Genomic DNA, 26250 nt, shown 5'->3' on the forward strand with positions numbered 1-26250 from the left:
CACTTCTCTCTCACTGTGACTTCATAGTCAAGCTTTAGAGAAGGTATTGTATTTCTTCGTTCAGCTGGACTGAACCAAACATGCTCCATGCTTCTGACCTCTCAGCCTTCCAGCAGGCTGCTCCCTCTCAGCTTCATCTTCCTCCAGTTTCCTACTCTGCCTAATTAACTCCTATCATTCATTCAGATTCATCTCAGGGTCACCTCCTCCAAGAAAGCCACCCCTGACCTCCCAAGCTGGTGTAGATGCCTCTGCTCAATGCTTGTACAGAATCTAGGTGAGTTCATTAGGAATACTCCATTCCAACGGGCTTCTGTCTCCTCGGGAAGACTCGCAGCTCACCAAAGGGAGAGGTCATCTCTGGATCCTTGGTCCCTAGTGACTACTGAGCTCTCAGTCACTGTTTGTGGACCAAATGAGAAATGACGAGATGTGAGTAAGACTCAGAATGGCTCACAGTGTGGGCAAAACAGAGAACACGTGCATAATCTTTCCAGATTACAAAACATTCTCCACATATACACTTCATTTTATTTTCCTGATCCTGCAGGGCAAACAGCATTATTTTTAATCCTCTTTTCAGCTAAAGAAGCAATGAGTCAAAATGATTAAGAGGTCTGACCAGGGTCATACTGTGTAGTGGTCAATCTGAGACTCTGATTCTGACCCTGAACTTCACGTTCCCTCCTTTCTCCATTCCCTATAAGAGCCTCTCTTCCTATTCAGATGTACAAAACACTCTATAAACTCTCTGCATCGAAACCTGGTATCTGGACACTAATCTGCCTTGTGCCTAACCAAACACTTATTAGAAAGAACATAAATGAATTCTGTTTAATTTTAACAAAAGAAGTAAATCTAGAAAAGGAAGTAAGATAGCTAGAACAACAGACATGGCACTTCAACCTTCCCTCGGTGGTATGGATGAACATAAATTATACACTCCCATGAAACCTACAAAACATCTCAAAAATAGGGCTCGTGATGACATGGCTACAGAGCTTCCCTGTGACTCATTCATCATTAAAACCAGGAAATCACCATCCTATCTGGTGGGACAGCAATGAATGTGGCTTTCCTCCAAGAACACCTTTGACAGGCAGCAACTCCTGTATCTCCGACAAGCTGTTCATACTCCCTCGGCCCCTCCAGGTCTCACGCCCCTGTTCATTCAGCAGACAGCACGCAATCCGTCACACTAACTCCTCTGTTGCTGAAACCTCTACTGGCTTGTCCCATTGTCCTTCCGTTGCAGTCATCTGGAAAAACTCAATCCTGGGCTAATCCAACTATCTGCTTTCTTGGCTCCTACACCCAGGTTTCTAAACATAAATGAAGCAAAAGCATTCAACTGTGTGGACTAGTGTTTATGGACTCCAACCGCAGATGAGCCTGTCCAGCTCTCTCTCTCACCCCTCTTCAAGGCCAATTTCTTAAGAAAGTTGTCTGCTTCCTCCTTATAATTCATCACTCCTCCCCTCATTCTTCAATCCACTGCAACTGGATTTCACCTCCACTCTCTACCAGCTTTCCCAAAGTTCATAACCACCAGAATGCCACGTAATCTCAAGGCTACCTTCCTATTCTTACCTCACTAAAACCTTTCTGTTGCATACCTCTTGACTCCATTCTTCTTATGAGTTTCTTCTCTTGGCTTTCCTGTTTCCACACTTTTCTAGTTTTTCTACTCCCTCGCCAGCCACTGAGACGGAATTTTCTTTGAAGCTGTTCTTCTGCCCAACGTTTACATGCTGGTATTCTTCAGGGTCCAAGGATCATTCTTTCCCATTCTGCCCACCTCTCAGCGTGGTCTCATTCATTGTAGTGGTTACAATATGTGCTGATGTTTCCTTTCTTTGGTGTTTCTATGGCTCACATATGATATCGCCATTGAGTATACTCCCTTCTACTTGGCTTCTGTCTCCCCTAAGAGGCTCAGAGCTCCCTGAAGGCAAGGGCATCTCTGTATTTCCAGTCACTAGTGTCTCCTGTGCTTTCAGTAACTATTTTCACCCTTGTTCTTGTCCCTAAGCTTCATGTCCAACTGCCTATGAACTTTCCCACAGGTGCACTTGATATGCTCAAAATAGAATTCATCATCTTCCAAAGCCCAAAATTTCCTCTTCCTGTGTTTCCTTCCTGAAGGAGTTGAAAACATCACCTACCCACCTTCAAAAACCAAATTCTGGAACTCATCCTTAGCAATTGTCTTTCCCTAATTCTCTATACAGTCAACTAATAAGTCCTGCCAAATTCTAAATATCTCTTCAGTGTGACCACTATAATTTCTCTCCATAACATGGCAGGTTTGAGGAAACAAACAAAAAAAAAAGTGGAGTATAGCTGGGCGTAGGGTACAGGGCAGGTGATGTGAAGGTACTTTGATTTTAACTCAGAGACTCCATTCACCACCTCCCATCCCTGCTCTTGATGCTGGAGGCCTGGAGCTACAAAGCATTCAATAACAGTAAGTTTGGGTTGCCCCAAATAAGATTTTTGTGGAATAAGTAACATCACTTTCAATTGGTTATTTTCTTATTACCCAGCCAAACAATAGTGTCCTTTCATAAATAAAAAAGGATACAGGGCTGCCCTGGTTGGTGTGGCTCAGTGGCTTGAGCGCCAGTGTGCAAACCAAAAGGTTGCCAGTTCAGTTCCCGGTCAGGGCACTTGCCTGGGTTGGGGGCCAGGTCCCAGGTTAGGGGCTTGCAAGAGGCAACTGAACTTTGTTCTTCTCCCTCCCTCCCATTCTCTCTAAAAATAAATGAATAAAATCTTAAACAGAAAACTGGCTCTGCTCTCTTTATAAAGTCACTACAATGAACAACGATCCCCAGAGGAGTTTCAGCTGAGTGAAGTAATGCCTTAATGGGACCATCAGAGTTCAGGTCTGTCACACTTGAGAAACTATGCAATATTTCAGGTAAACAAGCTAAACTGGGTATTTGTAGAGGGTGAAGGTTAGGGGGAAGGAAGGACAGAGGAGTAATGAGAAACATACCAGGTTTAAGAACACACGGCGTAGTTGACAGATTATTGATTCATCATTAAAACAGCATTAATATAAAGTTAATGAAAAACCACAATGTAATCAGGAAGTGCCTTAAGTCAGTAGCTTTTAAGAACTCATTGTTATGGCACCTATATTTACCAAAAATTGTAATTAGTAACAAAAACCATTAAAGGAATGATAATATGGAGGGATTTGGGCATACACAGTGGAAAGAAATAAGAAAAAGGCACTGGCAAAAATCTGCAAAGACAACTCTGTGACTATACTAAAACCTTTGAGTTGTCCAATTTAAATGGGTGAATTTTACGGTCTGTAAATTATATCCCAAATAAGCCGTTCTTTAAAAAAAATCTGCAAAGATACAGGAATAATGAGCAGAGTTGTAAAAAATAAAAAATCAATCAACATATATCAGTACTCAAAGGAAGAACAGGTAATTTTCCTTGTTCCCACAGAAGAATAACCAGCAGCAAAAATCACTTTTATGTTTCTTATTACAAAAGTAGACAAACTGCTACTTATGACCACAACCAAGAAAAAAACACAGTCAAAACGTTTGCAGAAAGCCGTCTGTCAGTATAGTCCCACTGCTTTCACTGTCTGAAGACGGCTCACTGAGCCGATGTTTTCACAAACACAACACCACATTGGGGAGTTTTCGCCAAACTGGTATGCTTTTTAAAAATTACAAAGGTATGTATCACAAAGAACTATTGTAAGCTCAAAAAACAAAGCATGCAAGTCTTAATAACCAGAGAAATAATTAGATAAACAAAAGATGGATTCTGGGTCAGTAATCACTTCCTTTTGAAGACAGGGTTCCAAGGAAAAGTCCCGATGACGGAAAGTAGGAAAGCCCTGCTCCTAACAGGTATGCACATATGTGCCGGTGCTTGTTGCAAAACAGCGTGAAAAATTTTTAGTCTGTAGCAGAAAATCAGGCAAAGGCAGAGTCATTTCTAAATCACTTAAAAGAAGCAGATGCCAAAGTGGAAGGCAGGTGTGTGCTTAGAATTTGATTCACCAGAACAGAAATTGATCCTTTGATACCGCTTAGTTCTGGTTGATCAAGCAAAACAATTCAGCTGATAGGAAACAAAAGAAAAACCTATCCTTTCATTTCTATCCTCAGAGATAACTCATACAAGTCCAAAAAACCAAACGTAACTCACTTTTGGTTTCAAAGGCTGGAACACATTAAATCCACTGTGACTCAGCACACGGGTTTTACTAAATTAAGTTGTCTGAAACCAGGTTTGCATAATATGACTGACTACACATTGTAAGAGCCACAGAGCATACAGACAGAATTAGGCAGGAAGGGTCCTAACACTGGAGTTTTAACTTTTAGATCTAATCTTGACTCTAGGGATCCCCCAGCCCCAAGTAAACCAACTCAATCGCTGTTGAAACTGAAGAGTTGCCTTTGATCTTTACATACCTACCTTAACATGCCAAGCATGCAGTTGGTATTCAATAAATACCTTGTAGCTAACATTTAGCAAGTACTTACTAAGTACTTTATATGCATGATATCATTTCATCATCGCAATAGCCTTATAAAGTAGGTTTTCATATTATCTGCATATCACAAATTCAGAAATTAAGGTTCAGAGAGATTAGCAATGTACCCATGTCAAGCAACTGCTGGGTGGCAGAGAGAGGACCACAAGGCTCCAGGTTCTTAATCTATCAATGTACACTGCTGCCTCTCTAAACTCAACTAGGCACCCAATGAAGAATCACAGTCATCAATGAGCATGTGAGGCTCCTCTTGTTGCTTTATTGCTCACCTTCTCCTAGCACCTGTCTCCCTGGGAGCATCGACAGTAAAAACCTCGAGATCCTTGCTACTCCAAGTGTGGTGCATGGACCTGGAGCACTGTGAGAAGTGGGATGCACATGCAGAAGCTTGGCCACATCCCAGGATCAGAATCTGCATTTTATTAAGATACCCAGGTGATGCATATGGACATCAGTTTGAGAGACACTGGTTTTAGATTAGCCCCAAAATGATATATTTGCTTTAATGACAGGAAGAAAGAAGGTCTGAGAAGGAAAATATGACCGAAGCGTTAGACTCCGTGAGAACAAAACCAGCTTCCTATGGCTGTATCAGGACCCTACCTCACCCAAAGAATGGCACACATAAATCTATAAAGGACCTACAAAGATCCCTAGGGAACTGATCACAGAGGCGGTAGCTGAAACTATGGGGAGTATTCCTATAGTTCCTCTCCCTGCTAAAACTTCCAAACCCGTGTCTTTAGAAGCATGTATCATGAAGCACATAAACATATATTAAGACTTTGGCAAATAATCACTCATCAGACGAAGAGCACAGCTGTGCTATGGACGGGTAAAACTCAAGATCTGTAATTTCTACCACCTTCGTTCACGATCCAGGAGTCACTTCTTATCAAGGTAACGTTATCCTTTTGAACATCAACACATTTTTAAAGACAATACAACACTAAAGTAAACTTAAATTTGAGTTATTTCAATAGGGTTTGTGGTCTTCTTTTAAGTGGCACACCTACATTTTGAGACAAAGTAGCCTGTACTTTTAGCTAAGAAGTGCGGGGCAGTGACTGTCCTCTCACAGGGGGCGTGAGTGATCTTGGTCTATGAGCCGAGAATCTAAGGAAGCATCAGAGGGAGCTAACCTTTAATCAGTAGTTCTTATCTGTTTAAACAGAGTTATGAAACCCAGCAATTCCACATTTAAAAGCCATGCACATAACTGAAAGTGGTCTTAGTAGAAGGTGAGATGTATATTTAACTTTTTCCTTTATTCCCATTTTAAAAATTAAAAATAAAATCCATTTATTTCCTGGTTGCAATTCTATTCTTCCTGGAGCTAAAAGCAGCATTGCATATGGGTGGAAATTCTGTTCTTCAGTTATTTCGTTTCTCATTTGGAATCTACTAGGCAGGTTCCTCTCCTTAAAGCCTTCAATTATACATTCTTGACACGTTCTACTTCCACGCTGTCTTCATCTAGGGGGAACCAGAACAATTAGAGCAGATTCCTTGCTAATTAATCATCCAGATACAGGGGTGTCCAACCTGCAGCCAACGAGCCCCATGCAACCCAGGATGGCTGTAAATGTGGCCCAACACAAAATCGTATATTTACTTAAAAATTTATGAGAATTTTTTGTTATTACATGTTGCAATGTATTCAATGTGTGGCTCAAGACAAGTCTTCCAGTGTGGCCCGGAAATGCCAAAAGGTTGGACACCCCTGTTAGAAGGTTCACCTTCAACCTCAATGGAAAAAAAAAACTGCTTTTAATTCTCTACCTACTTGTTCTGTTACTGTCATGAACTGTCCTCCAGATTCAGAGATTTTCCTATAAACTGCATCAAATAACTCAGGGTGTGACAATAAAGGAAAAATGAATGACATGAGCCTTTTCAAAGTCAGAGGGCAAGCGGGAAGCAGAGCAAAGTTTAGGGCAGTGTGGCCCTGAGGATTCTGACTCAGCTGAGTCCAGAGGCCACCAAAATGGGAGGCGTCTGGTAACTCTGAAGGAGCAATAAAAGAGCAACCCACAGGCCTGAGTCAGCCCAGGATGGGGGCTTCAGGAGGCCCGAGGAGTCCCAGGAGAGAATCAAATGCATGAGTTTCCCACAGATTCCCAGCACGAATGTGACCAGTAATGGAGTTCATTTAAAACTTGTAATGAGTGTGCTAAACCAACCTCACTGCTGGTGACATTACTGGTGAATACACTGCTTTCAAGCATAATTTAGTAATATGTTTGTAGAGCACAAAACCATTTATACTCTTTGATCTGGTAATAACACTCTTAAAAGACAGGGAAAGCAAAAGGCAGATTTAAGTTGTGAGACCATAAAAACCCTAGAAGAAAACATAGGCAGTAAAACCTTAGATATCCCTCACAGCAATGTTTTTGCTGATATCTCCTCAGGCAAGGGAAACAAAGGAAAAAATAAACAAATAGGACTACCTCAAACTAAAAAGCTTTTGGACAGCAAGAGGAACTATCAACAAAATGAAAAGGAAACCCAACGATACATCGGATAAGGGGCTAATTTCCAAAATATTAAAGGACTTATGTAACTCAACAACAGGAAGACAAACAACCCAATTTAAAAAATGGGCAAAGGACCTAAACAGACATTTCTCCAAACAGGACATACAGGTGGCCAACAGACATAAAAAAAAATATTCAACATCACTAATCATCAGAGAAATGCAAATTACAACCACAATAAGATATCATCTCACACCTGCCAGAATGGCTATCATCAATAAATCAACAAACAGTAAGTGCTGGAGAGTAAGTGGAGAAAAGGGAGCCCTCATGCACCGTTGGTAGGAATGCAGACTGGTGCAGCCACTACAAAAAGCAGTAGTATAAGAGTTCCTCAAAAAATTAAAAATGGAATTGCCTTTTGAGTGATCCCACTTCTGGAAGTATACCCTAAGAATCCTGAAACACTAACGCAAAAGAATATATGTATCTCTATGTTCATAGCAGCGTTATTTACAATAGCAAAGATCTGGAAGCAGCCCAAGTGCCCATCAGTAAACGAGTGGATAAAAAGCTGTGGTACGTTTATACAACAGGATACTATTCGACCATCTAAAAAAAGAAAATCTTACCCTGTACAACAGCATGGATGGACCTGGAGAGCATTAGACTAAATAAAATAAACCCGTCAGAGAAAGAGAAATACCACATAATCTCACTTATATGTGAAATCTAATGAATGAAATAAACTGATGAACAAAACAGAAACAGAGACATGGATACATGGAGCAGACTGACAGCTGTCAGAGGGGAGGGATGTTAGGGGGCTGGATGAGAGAAGGTGAAGGGATTAAGCAAAATTACATTATATATTATATATTGTGTTATATATGATTATTATATAATATGTATTATATAATTTTATATTATATATTATACTATAATGTAAATTATATATATATATATATATATATATATATATATATATATATAAAAAATATGAGGTCTGTCCTGAAAAGTCCAACCATTGTTAACATCATGAGAATGGTTTGCATGACATTGATATAACCTGGCAGCCAAGAAGAGTGGACTGGAATACGCATGTGTGAACAATGATGACTTCACTATACTAGTAAGTAGGGGCAGTAGATGTCGTTGAGTGAGCATGTGTACTGTGTGGCCGTCACATTCAAAATGACTGAGCGAGTAGAGCAATGAATCTGCATCAGATTTTGCATTAAGATCGAAAAGTCCTCTGCAGAAACTATTTGGATGATTCGGAAGGTCACAGCTATGGGTGACTGGTGATTGGCAGCTTCATCATGACAATGTTCCCACTCATGCATCACATCTCATGCAGAGTTTTTTGGCAAAACATCAAATCCCCCAAGTGACTTAGCCCCCTACAGCCCAGATTTGGTGCCCTGTGCCTTCTGGCTTTTCCCACATTTGAAACTAAAATCACCTTTGAAAGGGAAGAGATTTCAAACTATCGATGAGATTCAGGAAAATATGATGGATGGCAGTTGGGAGAACTATGTGAGGTCCCAAGGTGCCTACTTTGAAGGGGACTGAGACATCATTGTCCTGTATACATTGTTTCTTGTATTTTGTATCTTCTTCAATAAAAGTCTATTTTTCACATGCATGGCTGGATACCTTCTGGACAGAACTTGCACAGACACAGACAACAGTGGTGATAGTGAGAGGGAAAGGGGGATGGGTGGTAGGTAGAGGTGGGCAAAGCGGGGGAAATGGGGATGGAAGAGACTTTGCTTGGGGCGATGGGCACATGACGCAGTGTGCGGATATATTATTGAATTGTACACTCAAAACCTGTATGGTTTTGTGAATCAATGCCTCCACAATAAATTCAGTTAAAGAAAAAAAGATGGGGAAAGGGACATGCAGAAAGTTGTTAACTATCAAGAATAAAGGTAGACATCTGCCTTTAGGTTTAAACACACAAGTACAGGCTGGTTGCCTGGGTTGACAGCTGTTTTGTGAGAAAGGCTTGGGAATTTGGGATGAGGCAACCTCACTTCAGGGCTCCTTCGGTGGAAGTAGCATGAATAGTGGGAGCGCGCACTGCAATCCCTAGAGCTGGGAGTGGGTCCCGGTTCTCCCTTCTGTAGACTGTGGCAGGTACTCAAATTCCATAAGCTTGGTCTCCTCATCTGTAGAATGAAAATACCATATTGCCATGATTCTAAGATGTACTTCCTGCCCCCCCCCCCAACACATACACACTAACTTTTTCTGAAACTGACGACTCTTGTACTTTCTGTCCACATTTAATGTGATGCTATTTGCCTTGTAAAACTGCAATTTGATGGTGTGTCTTGCCATTAACAGTGTCCTAGAATCAAGGTAATGGCAATACCCACCTCAGTATTGTTACGAAGATTAAATGACTTAACATATATAAGGCAGTTTGACACACTGCCTAGAAAACAGTATTCAAAAGTGACATGTATTAATATTATTTTTGAAAGATCTGATGCACCTCGGGATACATTATCAGAAGAGCAGCAGCCAGGGAGCAGCCAGAAATCCCAGCCTGCTAGTCAGTCCACACTTGTTTAGTCTGAGGACAACGGAACAACATGGCAAACCACAGGTAGTCAGAGAATAAGGGCCAGGTTGGAGAAGAGTCTGAAAAACATGAATTATGAGAAATGGTGGAGAAAATCTGGAGTTTTTAGGCTGAACCAAAATGAGAGACCCCAAGACCTAGGGGTGTCAGTAGAAGTCTCCTCTGCAGTTCCAGGGGATAGAGCTGGAACGCAAGGATGGTTGTTCTAGAGAGGCTGTGCCACTTCAGCATAAAGGGCAACTTTCTAACACATTGAGCTCTCTAGGAGTGAAAGAACCCTGGGAAATGGTGAGCTCCCCAAAACAGGAAGCAAGCAATCAGAGAGCCTGGATGGCACAAGTTTGGCACACTCCAGAAAGGCCTCCTTCTTGGTCTCTGGGGCTGTACCCTGTGTCCACTTCAACTCTAGAATTCCACGCCTGACTCCTCCTCCTGCAGACCTGGGCTGGTCCTCTGGGGGCCACTCAGAGTACAAGTGCCCCTAGGCCTCCATTAGCATAGGCTGATGGGAGGGAAAAGTTAGCACTAAACCGACAAAAAGGAAAGGGAGAAGATAATGAATTTCCTGGGTGGTCTGGTATTGTAACAACTCACGTGGAAAGCAAGACTCAGTTTGGATGTTGAAGACTGACAAATGCAACCTCAGGTAGCAAGAGGCAGTGTCTGTAGGGGCCATGGAGTGGAGAAGTATGAAGTCTAGCCTTCAGAGTAGGCACTTTGTAAGTCCTGAGTCAGCTACCACCACCAGCATGCCTGACCTACTCCATGTAGAATGTTCCAGTTGGGGCCTAATGAGCCCATTTAAGATGCAGACCAGTCCTAGCTGGTGTGGCTCAGTGGATTGAGTGCTGGCTTGCAAACCAAAGAGTCACCAGTTCGATTACCAGTCTAGGGCCCATGCCTGGGTTGCGGGCCAGGTCCCCAGTTGGGGGCATGCAAGAGGCAACCACACACTGATGTTTCTCTCCCTCTTTCTCCCTCCATTCCCCTCTCTAAAAATAAAAATAAAATCTTAAAAAAGAAGATGCAGACCAATTTTATGAATTACAGCAAACTCTTGGTGAGATCCCATTCTTTTCTTCACATGTAGGCCAGCTTCCTTGTTGCCCCAGTTACGCTCTATCCACAAAAAATAAAATCACAATGAGATCCTACTAAAAAATATTACCCCTGTACCTATGCATTACGGAAAACCCTCTACCCATACTCAGGGAAAAACTGGTAAGATCTCAGATTAGAGCAGAAGCATAACTTTGGACTGCATCTTCTTATCAGCATTCACTTGAATACTGGTACCAAGCTTACTATGAACTTTGTGATTCAATCATACTGTTAATGTTATAATCAGTTTATCTAACTCTCTCTGAGCAAAGGTGGTGGGTATCAGCCTTGCCCAACAGACAAGCACCTTGCTTAGTTACACTGGGCAATTAGTGGACAGTTTTAATAAGTCAAAATGAATGTCACAATAACAGAGCAACAGGCCTTCACCACAGTCTCATTCCCCAGATGACACTACTTCTGGTCCTCAGTTCATCAAAGCTTACCACAACTACTGTCCAAAGAATTTCTTATAAGTGATGCCTCTGTAGAACCAGATACAGTTAGGAATCCATATGACATAATCAAAATTCTCACTTCCACTCTGCACTGACCTTGTATCAGGTGCTAGGACAGGCTTTAGGAGCACCAAGTCAGTGGCGCTGGGTCCAGGGAAGGAAACAGGCTGTTAACAGTTGTCAGAGTGTGAAGGGAAGTCAAGGGGGGGCCCTGAGGAGGCAGTGTTCCATCTGGGGACTGGGGAAAGTGGCTGCTGGAAAGGCACATTGGAAAGGAATCTTGAGGACAACACAGGAGTCCATTGAGCACACTCAGAAGCACATTCCAGGAAAAAGAAACAGCTACAGTGTCTTGGACTATGTAATCTAAAGAACAATAAACCCTAACCCCGATGTCTAAGCAAGGGAGCAGAGTGAGGGCCGTGATGACTGTCATCAGATAGCTGGGGGGCCACCTGTCTAGGCACTGCTCCTCCCACGTGGAAGATACTGTGAGAATCAAGGGAGCAGGGGTACCTACAAGAGTGTACGTTTCAGCTTACTATCTGTAAGAACATTCCAGGCAACAGAACTATTAAACCAGGGAACGACTTGCTTTGAGCGGGCAATTCTGCATCATAATTATGTAGTTTTAGAGTCAGTTGGGTTCTAATTCTGAGTTCATGGTAAGTGCTTAATAAATAGTAGCTATACATACTGGGAGCTGTTGAACTCACCTTCACACTGTGAGTTCCAGCACCACCACCACCCAGCTGTCCTCTGGGGCCATGTCTCCTGCACGGGGTAGGAAGGTGGGCTACAGACTATGAAAGCTCCCCCCACCCCCGGCCTGGGGCTCTCATTTGATTATCTCCACTCATCTCTGATCTGGCATCTTCCCCTCAGCTCACCAGCAAAGACACTAAAGAAATGTCTATTGAAAACCTGCTATGTAAATGATAGTTATTATTACTATTGTTATCCTTTCCTCTGATATTATTTTTCTACTAACTTTATCATACCCAGTGTTGTTTTATTCCTGAGATTGTGTGCATAGTGTGTGTGTAACGGAATGCAAATACTCTTGCAAGCCAACTCAGATCCTTAATAGGGCATAGATACAGTAATAAAAAATGAAATACCATTCTACAGTTTTTTAAAATGACACTAGTAACAATAGCTAACATTCACTTAACACTTATTAAGCACCAAGCACTGTGGTAGATCTTTTATATACATTATTTCATCAATTTTCATAAGAACCCTACAAGGTAAGTGCTAATATTATAATCCCCATTTTATTGATAGGGAAATTCAGTCTCAGAAAAGCCAAGTAATTCACTAAGCAGTGGTCTAACCTAACGATTTTGCAGCATAGTTTATAATAGTCTCATATGAATAGGTATGTACTCCCATATAATTTTTTAATTTGAATATTTTTATTTGAATCTTAAGAAGAGGAACTCCGGCTTCCAGTCAAGATGGCGGTATAGGCAGACATGGCTCACCTCCTCACACAGCCACATCAAAATTACAACTAAAATATGGAACCATCATCACTCAGAACTGCCAGAAGTCAAGTTGAATGGAAGTCTGAGAACTATGGAACTAAAGAAACCACATCCATCCAGACTGGTAGGAGGGGCACAGACAAGGAACATGCTGGTCCCTCACCCACGTGTGGTGGATAAAAATTCGGAAGGGTTATCTTGGCAGCAAGGAGCCCCACCCTCACACCAGAACCCCCAGCCCAGGGTTCCAGTGCCAGGAAGATAAATCCCTACAACTTCTGGCTGTGAAAACCAGTGAGGATTGAGTTAGTGGAAGAAACCTTCTGGAGGCCTAAGCAGTTCCTCTTAAAGAACCCACACAAAGACTCACCTACTCAAGACTCACCCCCTCCAAGGTCCAGCACTGCAGTAGCAGCTTGAAAGGCACCAGCGGTATACAGGGAGAAAGTGAGGTGTCTGGCATCAAGGTGAACAGAGACCATTGTCCCTTTTCTAAACACTGCCCCCACAGAGCCAGAAGGTTGGTACCATATCTGAGATTCCATCAACTTGGCTGACACTGCTTGACCTACCTTGGAGATCCTCAGAGACTCCACTACACCCAACTCATGGGCCGACACAAGCTGCTTTTCCATGTGAATGGTGGGTCTTGGCTCCTGCTTCACAACTTCCTAAATACCCTCAAACAAGCAACAACTGGCTTCAGTGAGTCACACTGCTGCAGTAGCAGCAGCCAGCCTAGATTCACAGCTTGGCTTCATCTGGGAATACCCAAGCCCAGCACAAGTAGAAGCCATCTCAGATTGTGTTATAGCTCAGGAAGGGTAGCCCCAAGAAAACACAGGTGGGGCTTGACCTTTGCCTGCAACACTGGGAAAACCCAGGGCCAGTGCATCCAATGGACAGCTCCAGACCATGCTGGAACACAACCACCCTGCCCCCACACAGCTGATTCTCCACAGAGGGTGAAGGTTGATGGTAAATGGTCACAGCCAATTCTTTCAGCTAGCTGGCCTGGGTAAATCCTTCCCATTGACCTGACAACAGCAACCAAGGCTCAATTACAACAGGAGGGTGTACTCAGCCTACAACGAAGGGTGCACCTTGAGCAGCCAACTTGGCTGATAAGGGAGGCTGCACCACCGGACCCTACAGGACACCTACTACATTAGGCCATGCTACCAAGACAGGGAGTTACAGCAGCTCTACCTAATACACAGAAGCAAACACGGGGAGGCTGCCAAAACAAGAAGACACAAAAACATGGCCCAAGTGAAAGAACAGATCAAAACTCCAGAAAAAGAGCTAAATGAAATGGAGGTAAGCAATCTATCAGACGCAGAGTTCAAAACACTGGTTATAAGGATGCTCAAAGAACTTAGTGAGGACCTCAACAGCATAAAAAAGATACAGTCAGAAACAAAGGATACACTAATTGAAATAAGATTTTACAGGGAAACAACAGTAGAGTAGATGAAGCTGAGAATCAAATCAATGATTTGGAACATTAGGAAGCACAAAACAACCAATCAGAACAAGAAGAAGAAAAAAGAATCCAGAAAAATGAGGATAGTATAAGCAGTCTCTGGGACAACTTCAAGAGGTCCAACATTTGTATCATAGGGGTGCCAGAAGGAGAAGAAAAAGAGCAAGAAATTGGAAATGTATTTGAAAAAATAGTGAAAGAAAACTTCCTTAACCTGGTGAAGGAAATAGACATGCAAGTCCAGGAAGCACAGAGAGTCCCACATAAGATGGATGCAAAGAGGCCTAGTCCAAGACACATCATTATTAAAATGCCAAAGGTTAAAGATAAAGAGAGAATCTTAAAAGCAGCAATAGAAGTTAGTTACAGGGGAGTTCCCATAAGATTGACAGCTGATTTCTCAAAAGAAACTTTGCAGGCTAGAAGGGATTGGCAAGAAATGTTCAAAGTCATGAAAAGCAGGAACCTACTGCCAAGAGTGTCCTACCCAGCAAAGCTATCATTTAGAATCGAAGGGCAGATAAAGAGCTTCCCAGACAAGAAAAAACCAAAGTAGTTCATCATCACCTAACCATTATTATGTGGACTGTTAAAGGAACTTATTTAAAAGGAGAGCAAAACTAGGAACAATAAAATAGCAAAAATACATATCTATCCACAATTGAATATAAAGAACCAACTAAACAAACAGAAAGAACAGAGACAGAATTGGAAACTTCATAAACCACTTTTGACATGTTCGATAAGTCACAGCACCTTCTCCACACACTGAACAAATTTTCTTGCATTTCACTTGTGTTTTTTACCTTTGCTGAAATAATACAACACAAGATGTGAAAAATGTTGTATCTTCTTCCATCTTCAATATTAAAATGGCTGCACAAATATCCACCAATTTTGATTTTTTTAAAATGCACACTGATATAACGGCTATCATAATACAGTCTAATAAAATTGTTTTGAATGAAGTTAAAAGACAACTAAGCACTACTAGAGCCACTGCACAAAAAAAAAAAATGTAATAGACTTTATGGCCAACCCAATAATACTGAATGCAAACTGGAATTGAATAAAATTTTTAAATTTTTTAAAAAAGGAAAGAAATGTTCCACATTGACATTACGGTGATGGTTACACAGCTCTGTCAATACACTAAAAACCACTGAATTGTACACTTTAAAGGGATCAACTTTGCGACATGTAAGTTATATGCTATCAATAAAGCTGTCAAGGAACAATGTCCAGGGTGCAGTATCAGTGATCTTTAGTCACTCGTGGGGCTGCTGTCTTCCAGAGCAAACATGGAAACCAGATGTGCAATAAATAAGCCTGTATCCAAGAACAACACGTTCACACCACAATGATGAGAATACAAACCGTGCCTGTGAAGTTGAAAGCTTTCCTCGGAAGTAGTAATAGACCTTTAGGATCTTCCTCAAATGTCCTTAGGTAAGTGCTCAATGGTGTTAGCTTTTGATTTTTGCCAACCCAAGAAAAATAGAAATATAATTTCATTCATCATTACTGAACTGTTTTTAAATGAACAGAATGGAATATTAGAAATAGCAGCAATGGGGGAGTCAGAAGAGCTCAAAAGACCCAAAAGGCTCCCATCGAATCCACTAGAACCATGTGGCCTTTGGGACACAAGCATTCCAGGTGTCATCTATAACATGAGGAAGGGAAAGAATGAAGTCAACTCTCTCAGGTTCGCTTCCATCTTCATTATTCCCGTTGAACAATCTCTTCTAAGGACTGTCTCAATGTGAGTTGTCCCTTTCTAGACATTACCAACTGCTCTTAGACCAAGGAAGTGTTATCACGACCCACTGGAAATCCATGAAAGTGTCTTTCCTGGACTGATGCTTCAGGCATATAAATGAGCTTCATCCCACACCCCTTTTTAAATAAACTATCTACTTTATACTTTTAATAGCTATAACATCTAAAATTTTCAACCTGATGCATAAAAATCAAAAGAGAGTTTCCTACAATAATGCATAAACACAGCAAAATAATTGTTCTCCAAAGTAAAGGTGTCCTCTCCTTTACAAAAATTGATCTTGCCTCAACTCTGGCCTGTCACTCCTAATCTATTTTAATTTTTATTATAAAAAATTAACTTTTCTCAAAAAGAAACCTTAAACTTATAAACTGTAATATTTGAGGAAATTAAAATCATTCTTAGAGCCACCAACTTAAATGGAGTACTCATATGGGTGATGTTAACCTAGTACTAAATTCGGGTATATCTTATTCTCATTTTTTTTCTCTCCATGAGTAGTTTTTATCTTTCTTAGTATAAAGAAATGATGTTTAAAATATTAATATGCAGAAAAATATAAGAAAAAATATGTAAACTAGCAGTAATTCCCACCTTCAAAATAATCCCTAAGCCCTAATTTAATTTAAGTTGACTACCCTTTCTGCTGTCTCCCTAAGCAATGCACACAGAGAGAGGTATGTTTTAAACATGGCCCGGTCTGTGATGTACAAACAGTTTGATATCCAGTGTTTTAACTTAAAGATCTAGCATCAGCACTTCCTTCTACTCCAATTTATCATAAGTAAAATTATAGTGGCTGCACAATGGTCCATCATGCAATTTTCTCCTTCTCCTGTATGTTTTATTTCCAACTTTTCATGATAATAAATGATGCTTCAATAAGCATTTTTGTACTGAAAGCTTTCACACTCCTACCTAAAAAATTCGAATCTATTACCCTATTCCTTTTGTGATTTCTTCTCTTGGTTTTAGGAAGAGAACATGCTTCCCCATCCAAAGATCAGAATTTTTCTTTGATTTCTTTTTTTCGTTTCTTTTTAAACTTGGCTCCTTAATATTTTAATATGTTATTAACGATTCAAAATTTACTTATCACATGTTTAAGTTTAAGCCAAATGTAGGTTATTTGCCCAACATTTTCAAATGCACATTAATATTTTTAAAGGAAATACATGCCTCACATTCTTGGCTTTACACTAAGCCTCAGAAAGCCTTCAGGACTGACATAATAACCAGAGCTTTGATTATCAGCAGGCAATCACACTGGGTAGAAATGAAGAGGCACTCCTACAGGCCTAATTCAAGCTAAACAATAAGAACCAAGTTCCTAGCTTCAGTGTTTTATTATTTTAGCCTTACAAAATTTCAAGAGTTCCAAGACTAGCTTATGTAGTTGAAAGACAGTTCCCAATGCTGTGGGCTTATTCTGCATTGTGGACTGGTCACTATTGGTCTCATTTACTGACCACAGGTCGCCTCCGTATCCTGCCTTTGGTCACCACGTTCTTGCCACTGGTCACCAGCAGAAGGGTTGAGAAAGCAGAACACACGCTCGACCCCGGCCCCACCCCACCCAGTATGAAAAGAACAGAAAGGCCACGCACGCCTTAGTGGTGGGCGGTGGATCAATAGAAACATCTTCAAGTATGAAGAACCACTCAGATGTCAGTATTTACATGGCCACTTCTCATTATTCATAATTATCAGATTATATTTCCCAAGAACATCAACATCTCATGTCAATTATTTTTTCTCCACCACAGCACCCCTCCAAGGCACAATACTGTTAGTGTGCTTATTAGCTGCTATGACTTGAGACAAATTACATACTCTCCCTGAGACAGTTTCCACAATGGGAAAATGGGGATAATAAAGACATTAACCCCTTTGGGTGGTTGTGAGGATTAAATAAGAGGCTTAGAACAGCATTGCCCTTCAAGAATGTTTCTGAGAGCTAGTTGTTGTTATTACTCTTACCACTGCCTCAGGTATTCCTGCCTTGACTGCTGTTACATCACCCCTAGAAATGCCAGAGGGGGAACTTAGATTTGTTTCTTCACAATGAGGGAGTAAACTGGGAGGTCTGTGGTCAGATCAGACCTGGAGTAAAACCTGTCCTCAGCCTTTGCAACGCCATTAGGAAGTCAGCATGCACTGTCATGAATGAAACAGTGAGTTTCTGGGGGGATGGAATCACAGCCTCCCCCACTTTCTGTCCCTGCCCCCTGATTCGTAAGCACAAGATCCATGCACCCAGGCATCTTCAGTGAGCAGGGCTAAGAGCAAGACACCGGGAGTTAGGAAAGAAAAAGGTCGCAGCGGCCCTGGATCGCATGAATCTTCACAAGGCAGAACTGCAGATTGAGAGTCGACACCTTCTGAAAGATACAAGGTGAAGATTGAGACCATGGGCGGGAATGAGAATGATGTGGGTGTGTGAGTGGAACAGGCCCATAGGTGAAAATTCATCAAGGTTCAGCAGTCAAAAAACCACCTCAAATATCACAATGACCCCTACTTACTCATTTCTTTTTCAGAGTGCTATGATCTACTACTGACGTTCAGGTTTCCCAGTGTTTGGAGTGTGGGCCAACTCATGCTGAAATAATCCACCTAAGGATGTGTGTCCAACATCAGAACTCAGAATCACTTTAAAAGGAAATAAGGTTCACATGCTTCTGGATCATCAGCTAGGTTCACTGGCCTTCGAACATTAACCAGACATCTGGAGTACTCAGAATAACAACAAGAAAGTACTTCTGGATAAAAAGTAATGAACTCAGCCCTGGCCAGGTGGCTCAGCTGGTTGAGGCGCTGTCCTGCACACCAAAAGTCGGCGGGTTCAACCCTGCTCAAGGCACAGGCCCAGGTTGCAGGTTTGATTCCAGTCGAGGCTTGTACAGGAGGCTACCAATGGATGTTTCTCTCTCACACTGTTTTTCTCTCTCTCCTTTCCTCTCTCTAAAATCAATAAAAATATATCCTTAGGTGAACATTTATATATATATACATACAAATTAATTAACTCAAAGTGTAACTTAAAATGAGAGATGAGAAAATGCCCATCCCTATTTCATTTTTGCCAAAAGGCTGAAATGCAAGAAAACGAAACTAGTCTGGCAAGACGAGAGCAATAATTGCAATGTGTGTTACAGACCTAGAATCAGGAATAAGACTTGCTTAAATATATTACCCCAAAATTACAGATTTTGAACACTCTACAGCCTTTTTTTCTCCCCATGTTTGAAAGAAACTTACTTTAATGGATATTCTTTGGGACAACCCTAAAATTTGGATTTTAGGGAGTTTGCCCTCCTAGTTTATCCTTTGCTTCACTGTTTATTTCTGTTTCTGGTCTGTGGTATTTTGTTTTGTTATCTCTAGAAGAAAAGGACGTCAAGCACTTGGGAACACAGTAACTGAGACCCAGCACACATAAGTCAGCTTTTCCAGGCTGTCATCCATGCGCAATAAGCACAAATGATCAATGAGTAAAACATCTCAACGTTGTTCTTTTAAAATCATTGGGCAGCTACAATCAGATTGACAAACGTCTTCCTCTAAAATTGAAATTAGTAACATTTACTAGTTAATAGCACATGCATGCAGCAATAGCATATATTAAGCAAGTCATAGCTGGTAGCTTTGCTGTAAGGAGAGGACCTGCAGAGCAGGTCGGCGATGTGGCTGCACAGTTAGGTCTTAGGGGTTCGGGGTGCGGCCAGTCTTGTAGTCCTGAAATGGCGCACAGCCATAACTTGACAACTTCAGCCTCAGCAGAAATGGGAACTGGGGTCCTTAAAACTTGGTAAGTCACCTCAGAGATGGTTTTTAAGCACCTATTTCTGTCTCCATTCTCCCTTGATCTCATTAAACTGAGTTGAAGATGAGAGAACAGACCCTCTCTGAAACACTGTGTTTCCCAGAAGGAAAAAAAAAAAAAAAAACCCCAAAAAACCCACAGGAGACTAAACTGGCAATAACAGAAGCACCGTAGCATATTTGAAAACATTAGTACGTTACCTTGAACAAAAGCACTCTTAAAATAATATAAATCAAAAGCATGTTTCCTAAAGTTTTGTAAACTTAAAACACCATCAAACTGAGCTCGTGTTACAGAACAGTTTTGTGCTGGATGGCTTCAGTGACAGGCTCACGAGGGAGAAACTACTCTCTGGATCTTTACGTTAAGGAAATTGGGGAAAATGTTCTCATGATACTTAGCTTTCCTGACTTAATTTCATTTTATTACTAATCTTTACAGTCCTATTTACTCCTAGAGTAGTAACCTCGGATTCCGAAGACTCAGTCGAAAAACAGTGACAATAAGGAAGGAATTCAGTCCCACTTAATCCACCTGTACACACTGCCCACATCAGTTGTTAGGCAGGTATTTTATGAGGCATTCTAGGAAAAGGCCACAGGTTTCAAGGAGAAAATTAAAACGATACTGTGGTTCATTGTGACTCTCAGGAGTAGGCCCCAGGGAGATGGATGCATCGGGAGTGCACGAGTGTGGGAGGACGACACCGCTAGCTGGGGCGCAACGCCCTGCTGCCGAATGTGCAAAAATAAACTAGAACCAACTGTGTATACAATCATAGTTATGCCCAAAAGATTTAATGAGAGGACACCAAAAAGAGTAATTCTGGAAAAGGAACTGAAAACGCTTACAAACAAGTACAATCTCCAGGCTGCAAATCCAACACACAGAGGACATTTCGTCTTGCACTCCACTGCATTTAAGAGTGTCGAGCAATGCGTGTATTATAAGGACAATCATACCTCCCAACCTCCATTATTCTGTAAAAGGACACAGCAACATCACAAATGCTGTGCTGTCACTGCATCGCCCAGCGAGCACAGAAAGGAAATCTGACATGCACACGAAGTTCAGAATGTTCCGTACTAACCTGGTGCCCCTGTGAAAAAAGTCGCTTCATGCTGCTTCAGCGAAAGAATCCTTACCATGAAGCTAATCTCCAAAGCAGCTGATAGTCCAGAGGGGGAAAAACACTGACAGCCCTGAGAATCCACAAACACAGGGAAAGCAGTCCGTTCCCTGTTTTTGGCCGCCTCCCTAAAGGCAACTTAAGTCAAAGCCAAGCCCACAAAGCACTTCAGCCTATAAGCTTTAGTAATGAACTGGAAACCACACCCCACATGTTAACTAGACACGGGGCTACTGTGAGAAATACAAAATCCTCAGACAGAATGAGCGGAGGCTCAGGCATTGTTTCTGGACTTGCTGTCTAAGAAAACTATCCACACAAACTTGAAGAGAACACACACCCTTGTTCCCCTTCGGACACTCACTAAAGTGACTCATTTATTTTCAATGCGAGGAATGCAGTCTGGCCTCCATTAGCGCTGGGAATTGAGTCTGCCTTTGTTACCCAAGCTGGGTGGTAGTGGTAGTAAAACACACGGCACGCAATTTCACAAGACGCACACGTGAAATTGCCATTTCTGAGTCTCAAAGTCGCACATCGTCCGTATCTTTAGATTTTGAGGGGATCACATTACAAAGGTCTAAAACCTCATTAACCACGAAAGTCTAAAAGCTAATTTAAGTTCAAGAAAAAAATTTCTCAAACAACCTTCTAATTTCTGATTCTCACTTGGTGTCTATAAACCTGAAAATCACTCATAATTCAATCTCATATGTATGTGATAAAAAAAATTTTGGTAGTTTTGGAGTTTTTTAGTTTAAAATGGAACTTAATGTGACTCAATAGGATTTTAAAGTATAGAATTTAAATTTATTTTTCATTCTAGGAAAATGTAATTGATGATTTTCTTATGGCATTTATATCTTAAAAGTCAATAATAATGTTCCAGCGTATTGTCTAAGACAGAATAAGAATCCACAACATGCTCTTTAATATAATGTGTCTCCAATATTTTCCCCTAGTTTTCAATTCCTAGAAGAGTTTTAACTCCAATAGCTTGATTTCTATTTTCTTTAAACAAGAGTTATATAACAATATGGTCTAAGTTACCTAACCTTATTGTTTCTTTTAAGCCATAAGAATTGGATCAAATATTCCAAAAAAACAGTTGATTCACTTGTCGCCAAATATATTTACGTGTATTTCTGGAACAATTCAAGTTACTCAAAACCTGTGAAACATAAGCCATCAGCTTATGAGCTCAACAAGATCAGGCAGGAAAAACCCAAAGACTCCCTCACATTGGAGAGCCACCTACCTCCCCCACCCTCACCCAGGACGGGGCTCACAGTGTCTCCTGGGATCACGTGAGAATGAGGGGAGCAACAGCGTCACCTCCACAGGAAAACTACCCTATAAAGGAGCCACTACCCCACCTGGTGGCAAAACTAAGAAAAGGCTAGAACAGTTAAACTTTGAGGTTGGAAGAAAAACACAAAAAAACAAGATTATAAGAACACATTAATGTCACATACACTATGTAGTAAGTATCATAAAAAAAATTTTCCCCACAAGAGCAGATTATTTCTAGGGGATATGAAAATACTCATGCAAAAAAAAAGTATGTATATTCAAAACCGTCTCTTTTATGTGGATCTGCTTTACAAACATGTATGATGATTTGCATTCAAAGAGAAATCCTCTGGTGAATAATATTGACTTCTCCTTTACCCAAAGATCTGCAAAACAAAAAAAATCCCTGTGATGTCAACAGGAATTTCTGACATGAACGAAATACGGAAGGATCTCCAACTATCTCAGTCACTACTGGTGGGATGGTGTCTCCATCTTTCTACATTAAAAGATAGTATTCCCAGGATTTTTCCTACCTTCTGTCCAAAAGTGTTTCTTTTGTCTCATATTAATTATTTCTGCTAAAATTGACCTCCACTATCTATCTCAATGAAGATAAGAACAATTAAACACTGGGTTTCAAATTACACTATGGTCTTTACTAAAACTGCAGCAAAAATTAAAGTCTTTTAAATGAGCCCAAGTCACACTACTGAAACTGAAACTGATAATGATAATAGCTAATGTTTAAGTTCTTACCATAAGTTAGCCCAGGTTCTAAAGTGTTTTACAAGTATTAACTTATTTAAAACTCACCACTCTATTTTTATACCAGTTTTACAGATGAGAAAAGCAAGGCACCTACATTAGGGTAGCATGCCAAGGTCAAATAGCTAGTGGTGGAGCTGGGATTAGACTCGAAGCCGTTGGCTCTCAAGTCAGTGCTCCTAAGCACATACTTTAATAATTCCGCCCCCAGAGTACACAGCACTCGTGAAAGCCAGGCTGGACAACGACGGCTCTGTAGACAGTCCTCACGAAGGTGCAGGCTGGATATGCGAGGCCTCCCAGCAGAGCAGACACAGAGCTGAGACCTGAAGGCGATATGGCAGGGAAGGCACCCCCAGGGAGAAGGCATTCCCTGGCCCTGCCAAAGGAAAGGAGAAAATGGGGAGTCGGTCACTGGAGGACCACAGGGAGCTTGGGGAGGCTGGGGGACTTGCAGGGGAAAAAAAACCACTGCGAGGAAGGCAGGAGTCCTCTGATGTCCCATGATGGAGGCAAAGAGATGTTGAGAGATTTTAAACCAGAAAGTGACCAGAGGTGCATGTTGGAAAGGTAAGTAAGGAGAAACTAGGCCTTGCAGGAGGATAAGTAGAAATAATAGAAGATATTGCAGGTAAGGGGAAAGGCAGACTAGTGCTTCTAAACATACAAGGTTACTTTTTTACAAACTTTATCAAAAAGGCTGGGGCAGTAGTCGCGGGTGCTCACCAGCTCCCTTGTTCAAGTTCGGATTGAGACCTGAGCCACGAGGAACTTGTTCACATCATCCACAGAGCTGTGGACACAGAAGGAAGACTAGGCTGGCAGGAAGAGCGAGGTGGGATGGCCAAGACGAGGGCCTGGCTTTGGAGGCTGTGTGTGAGGTCCTGGGGTCCATCGGGGTGCAGGTGCGGCAGGAGATGCAGGGCTGGTGCTCCATCCAGTCCGCTGCCTGGACAGGAGGGCTACAGCTAGGACTCCATGCCCAGGAAGGTGGCTACAGCGGGAGAGTAGCAGCAGGGCGCGGTGACTTGGCCCCTGGAGAGTGCACAGTGTCAGAGGAACGGGCAAAGTTGTCCGGGAATGGGTTTCTGGGATCTCAGACTGAATTCAGGCCATGGGTGGGAGGAAATTTCATTTTAATTTTTACTAATTTCCAAAACTAGCCATCCCTGTGTCTTGTCATTAGAAATCAAAGAAATCCTATCATATTGCCAGTTGTTGCAAATATCTCAAAGTATCATTTCCATTCACATCCACTTTAAAATTATAGTAGTTATTAGGCCTACCATAGCTCTTGGCATGTAATGCATTAATAAAGACTGTATATTACAATATTACATTTTTTGGTACATGTATTGTTAATGATCTATTAGTAAATATATATAATATATTGGTTTCCTTCATAATCCTATGCATTCTGATTTTATGCATTTACATTTATGCATTAAACATTAGTCTGAAAAGGGATTTATTAGCTTCACTAGAATGCCAAAGGGGTTCTGTGGCACACACACAAAAATGTAAAGAACATCTGATTTAAAAGGGTAAAGAAGACATTTTTTAAAATGCATTCAGAAAAGAAGGGACCTACAACAAGACGACCCACGATTCAAACCCAGAACTTGTGACTTGTGTTCTTCCCTCCACCAACTCCACACCCTAAAATAATAAAAGTAGTAGTCCTTGCATTTGTGCCAATAAAGTGCTTTCCCATGGATCACCCCATTAGCTCATCACAAAGTCCCAGAGCAGGAAAAGGCAGGCTAGTCTCCCTGAGACCTCAGAAATCCACAGCCCAAGCAGACACCAGGCCCTGGGGGTAGCCCGTGGCACCTTCCACTCCACCCCTAGGAGCCACAGTCAGGAGCACAGAGGAGGACGAAGATGAGTCGACTCTAGAGCACGTGAGCTAGAACCTGATTGGGAAAGGACCGGAAGCCTGCTTGTCATCAGGCTTCCTTTTGCAGGCAAGGCAACAAGTTATCGGGATTCTTTGCTCAAAGCTCATTTATTTACCTCTGATTGGTGATCCAGGGTGAATTACAAGATTTATAATATTTCAACTGTTTAATTTTCCTCTGGCTGTAACGAGAACAGAAGCCTGTGCTTAAGCAATTAGTCTGAAATCAGACAAGCGGAGACAAGGCGCTCTCTGTTCCCTCCTCGCTGTGCCCACCAACTGGCGTCCATTATTTAATCCGTGACACGTGTTCCCAGGGCCGCGCTAACGACAATGTCGCTTATTGTCTGTCTGTCCACGCCCCTACTCTGTCACATCTGTCACGGCTCATATCCATATTTTATTTTATTTTCTTCTCTTACTTTTATGGGGTAATTTTCTTAATTACTACAAATTGCTCTGAAATCTATTCTGACCCCCCAAAGAGGCAACAACAGTTTATAACTTGGTAATAAAATCTGAAGGTGCACAAGAAGGTACCCTTTTAGGTTACTGCAAATTTATACAAAATTATATCATGGGTGGCTAGACATTTTTTTATAACCTTATCAGTTCCCAGATTACTTTGGCCTCTTGTATAATGCAGGCTTTCCTTTTACACAATAATGAGAACGTGGCTTTACATGACTGACATGATATGCTCTTCTGAAAAACAAGCTGAGTAGTTCTTAATACACATATTAAAATGTAGCTTTCTGTGTTTATTGATTGACCTTGAAGTTCCAAGTTTCTCTATTCTTTCTTTTTTAAATAAGGATACACAGTGAAATTGTCACTTGCCTCTAGTCACAGCCACCTAAAAACTAGAGTGAAAATTCTTGTGGGTAAAAAAGAAAGTTCAAAATTGGTTTCCAAGCCTCTGAAACAGAAGAGAGGGCGGGGCCTCCAGCTGCTGCCTCTCTGTGGACACACAGACAGGTGGACACATGGACTCGGCACACCCATCCACTCAAAGTGCAGCTGAAGGTAACACCACAGCTGCCTGCACTGTGGGGAGAAGGCACCGAACCTGCAGCCACCAGCCCATGATATCTCACCTTCTAACCACCCAGAAGCACTTCCTTCCTTGCTTGCCCAATCTTAGTATGGAAGGGCTTCCGGTCCCCCTGACAGTTCTTGTAGCCTGAAGCCACTAGCTTTCTTCCTACCCTCTGTTCTCTGCAAAGCTCTCAAAGCGCTTCCTCACAAGACCCCTCCCTCCAGCCAAACTGGTTTAATCCATTTTTCAATCCCTACTTCTTCTTCCCCAACAAAATTTCAACCAGAATAGGTAATACGGGAATTTCCCTACCAATTCTCTTCTCTCAAGCAAATGGTCTAGCCAAGCAAATACATCTTACAGT

At 41.6% G+C, this 26250-nt stretch overlaps 1 protein-coding gene across 6 annotated transcripts in view; it reads right to left on the reverse strand.

Moving 5' to 3' along the window:
• PLD1 (phospholipase D1) overlaps positions 1–26250 on the reverse strand; it is a 182520-nt gene that overhangs the window by 132713 nt on the left and 23557 nt on the right. The window contains exons 1-2 of one of the 6 annotated variants that reach the window (XM_045197984.3): positions 20848–20991; positions 20609–20737 (exon numbers count right to left, since the gene is read on the reverse strand). The exons of 2 other annotated variants lie outside the window; for them this stretch is intronic. In XM_045197984.3, coding sequence (XP_045053919.2) covers positions 20609–20676 — 68 coding nt within the window. In that variant the 5' untranslated portion in view covers positions 20677–20737; positions 20848–20991. Of the gene's footprint in view, positions 1–20608; positions 20738–20847; positions 21025–26250 lie in introns of those variants that run through there. 3 more of the 6 variants (XM_045197978.2, XM_045197975.3, XM_024563526.3) reach the window with 3 other exon arrangements.

The sequence above is a fragment of the Desmodus rotundus genome, chromosome 2, assembly GCF_022682495.2.
Source record: "Desmodus rotundus isolate HL8 chromosome 2, HLdesRot8A.1, whole genome shotgun sequence".
Lineage (NCBI taxonomy): Eukaryota > Metazoa > Chordata > Mammalia > Chiroptera > Phyllostomidae > Desmodus > Desmodus rotundus.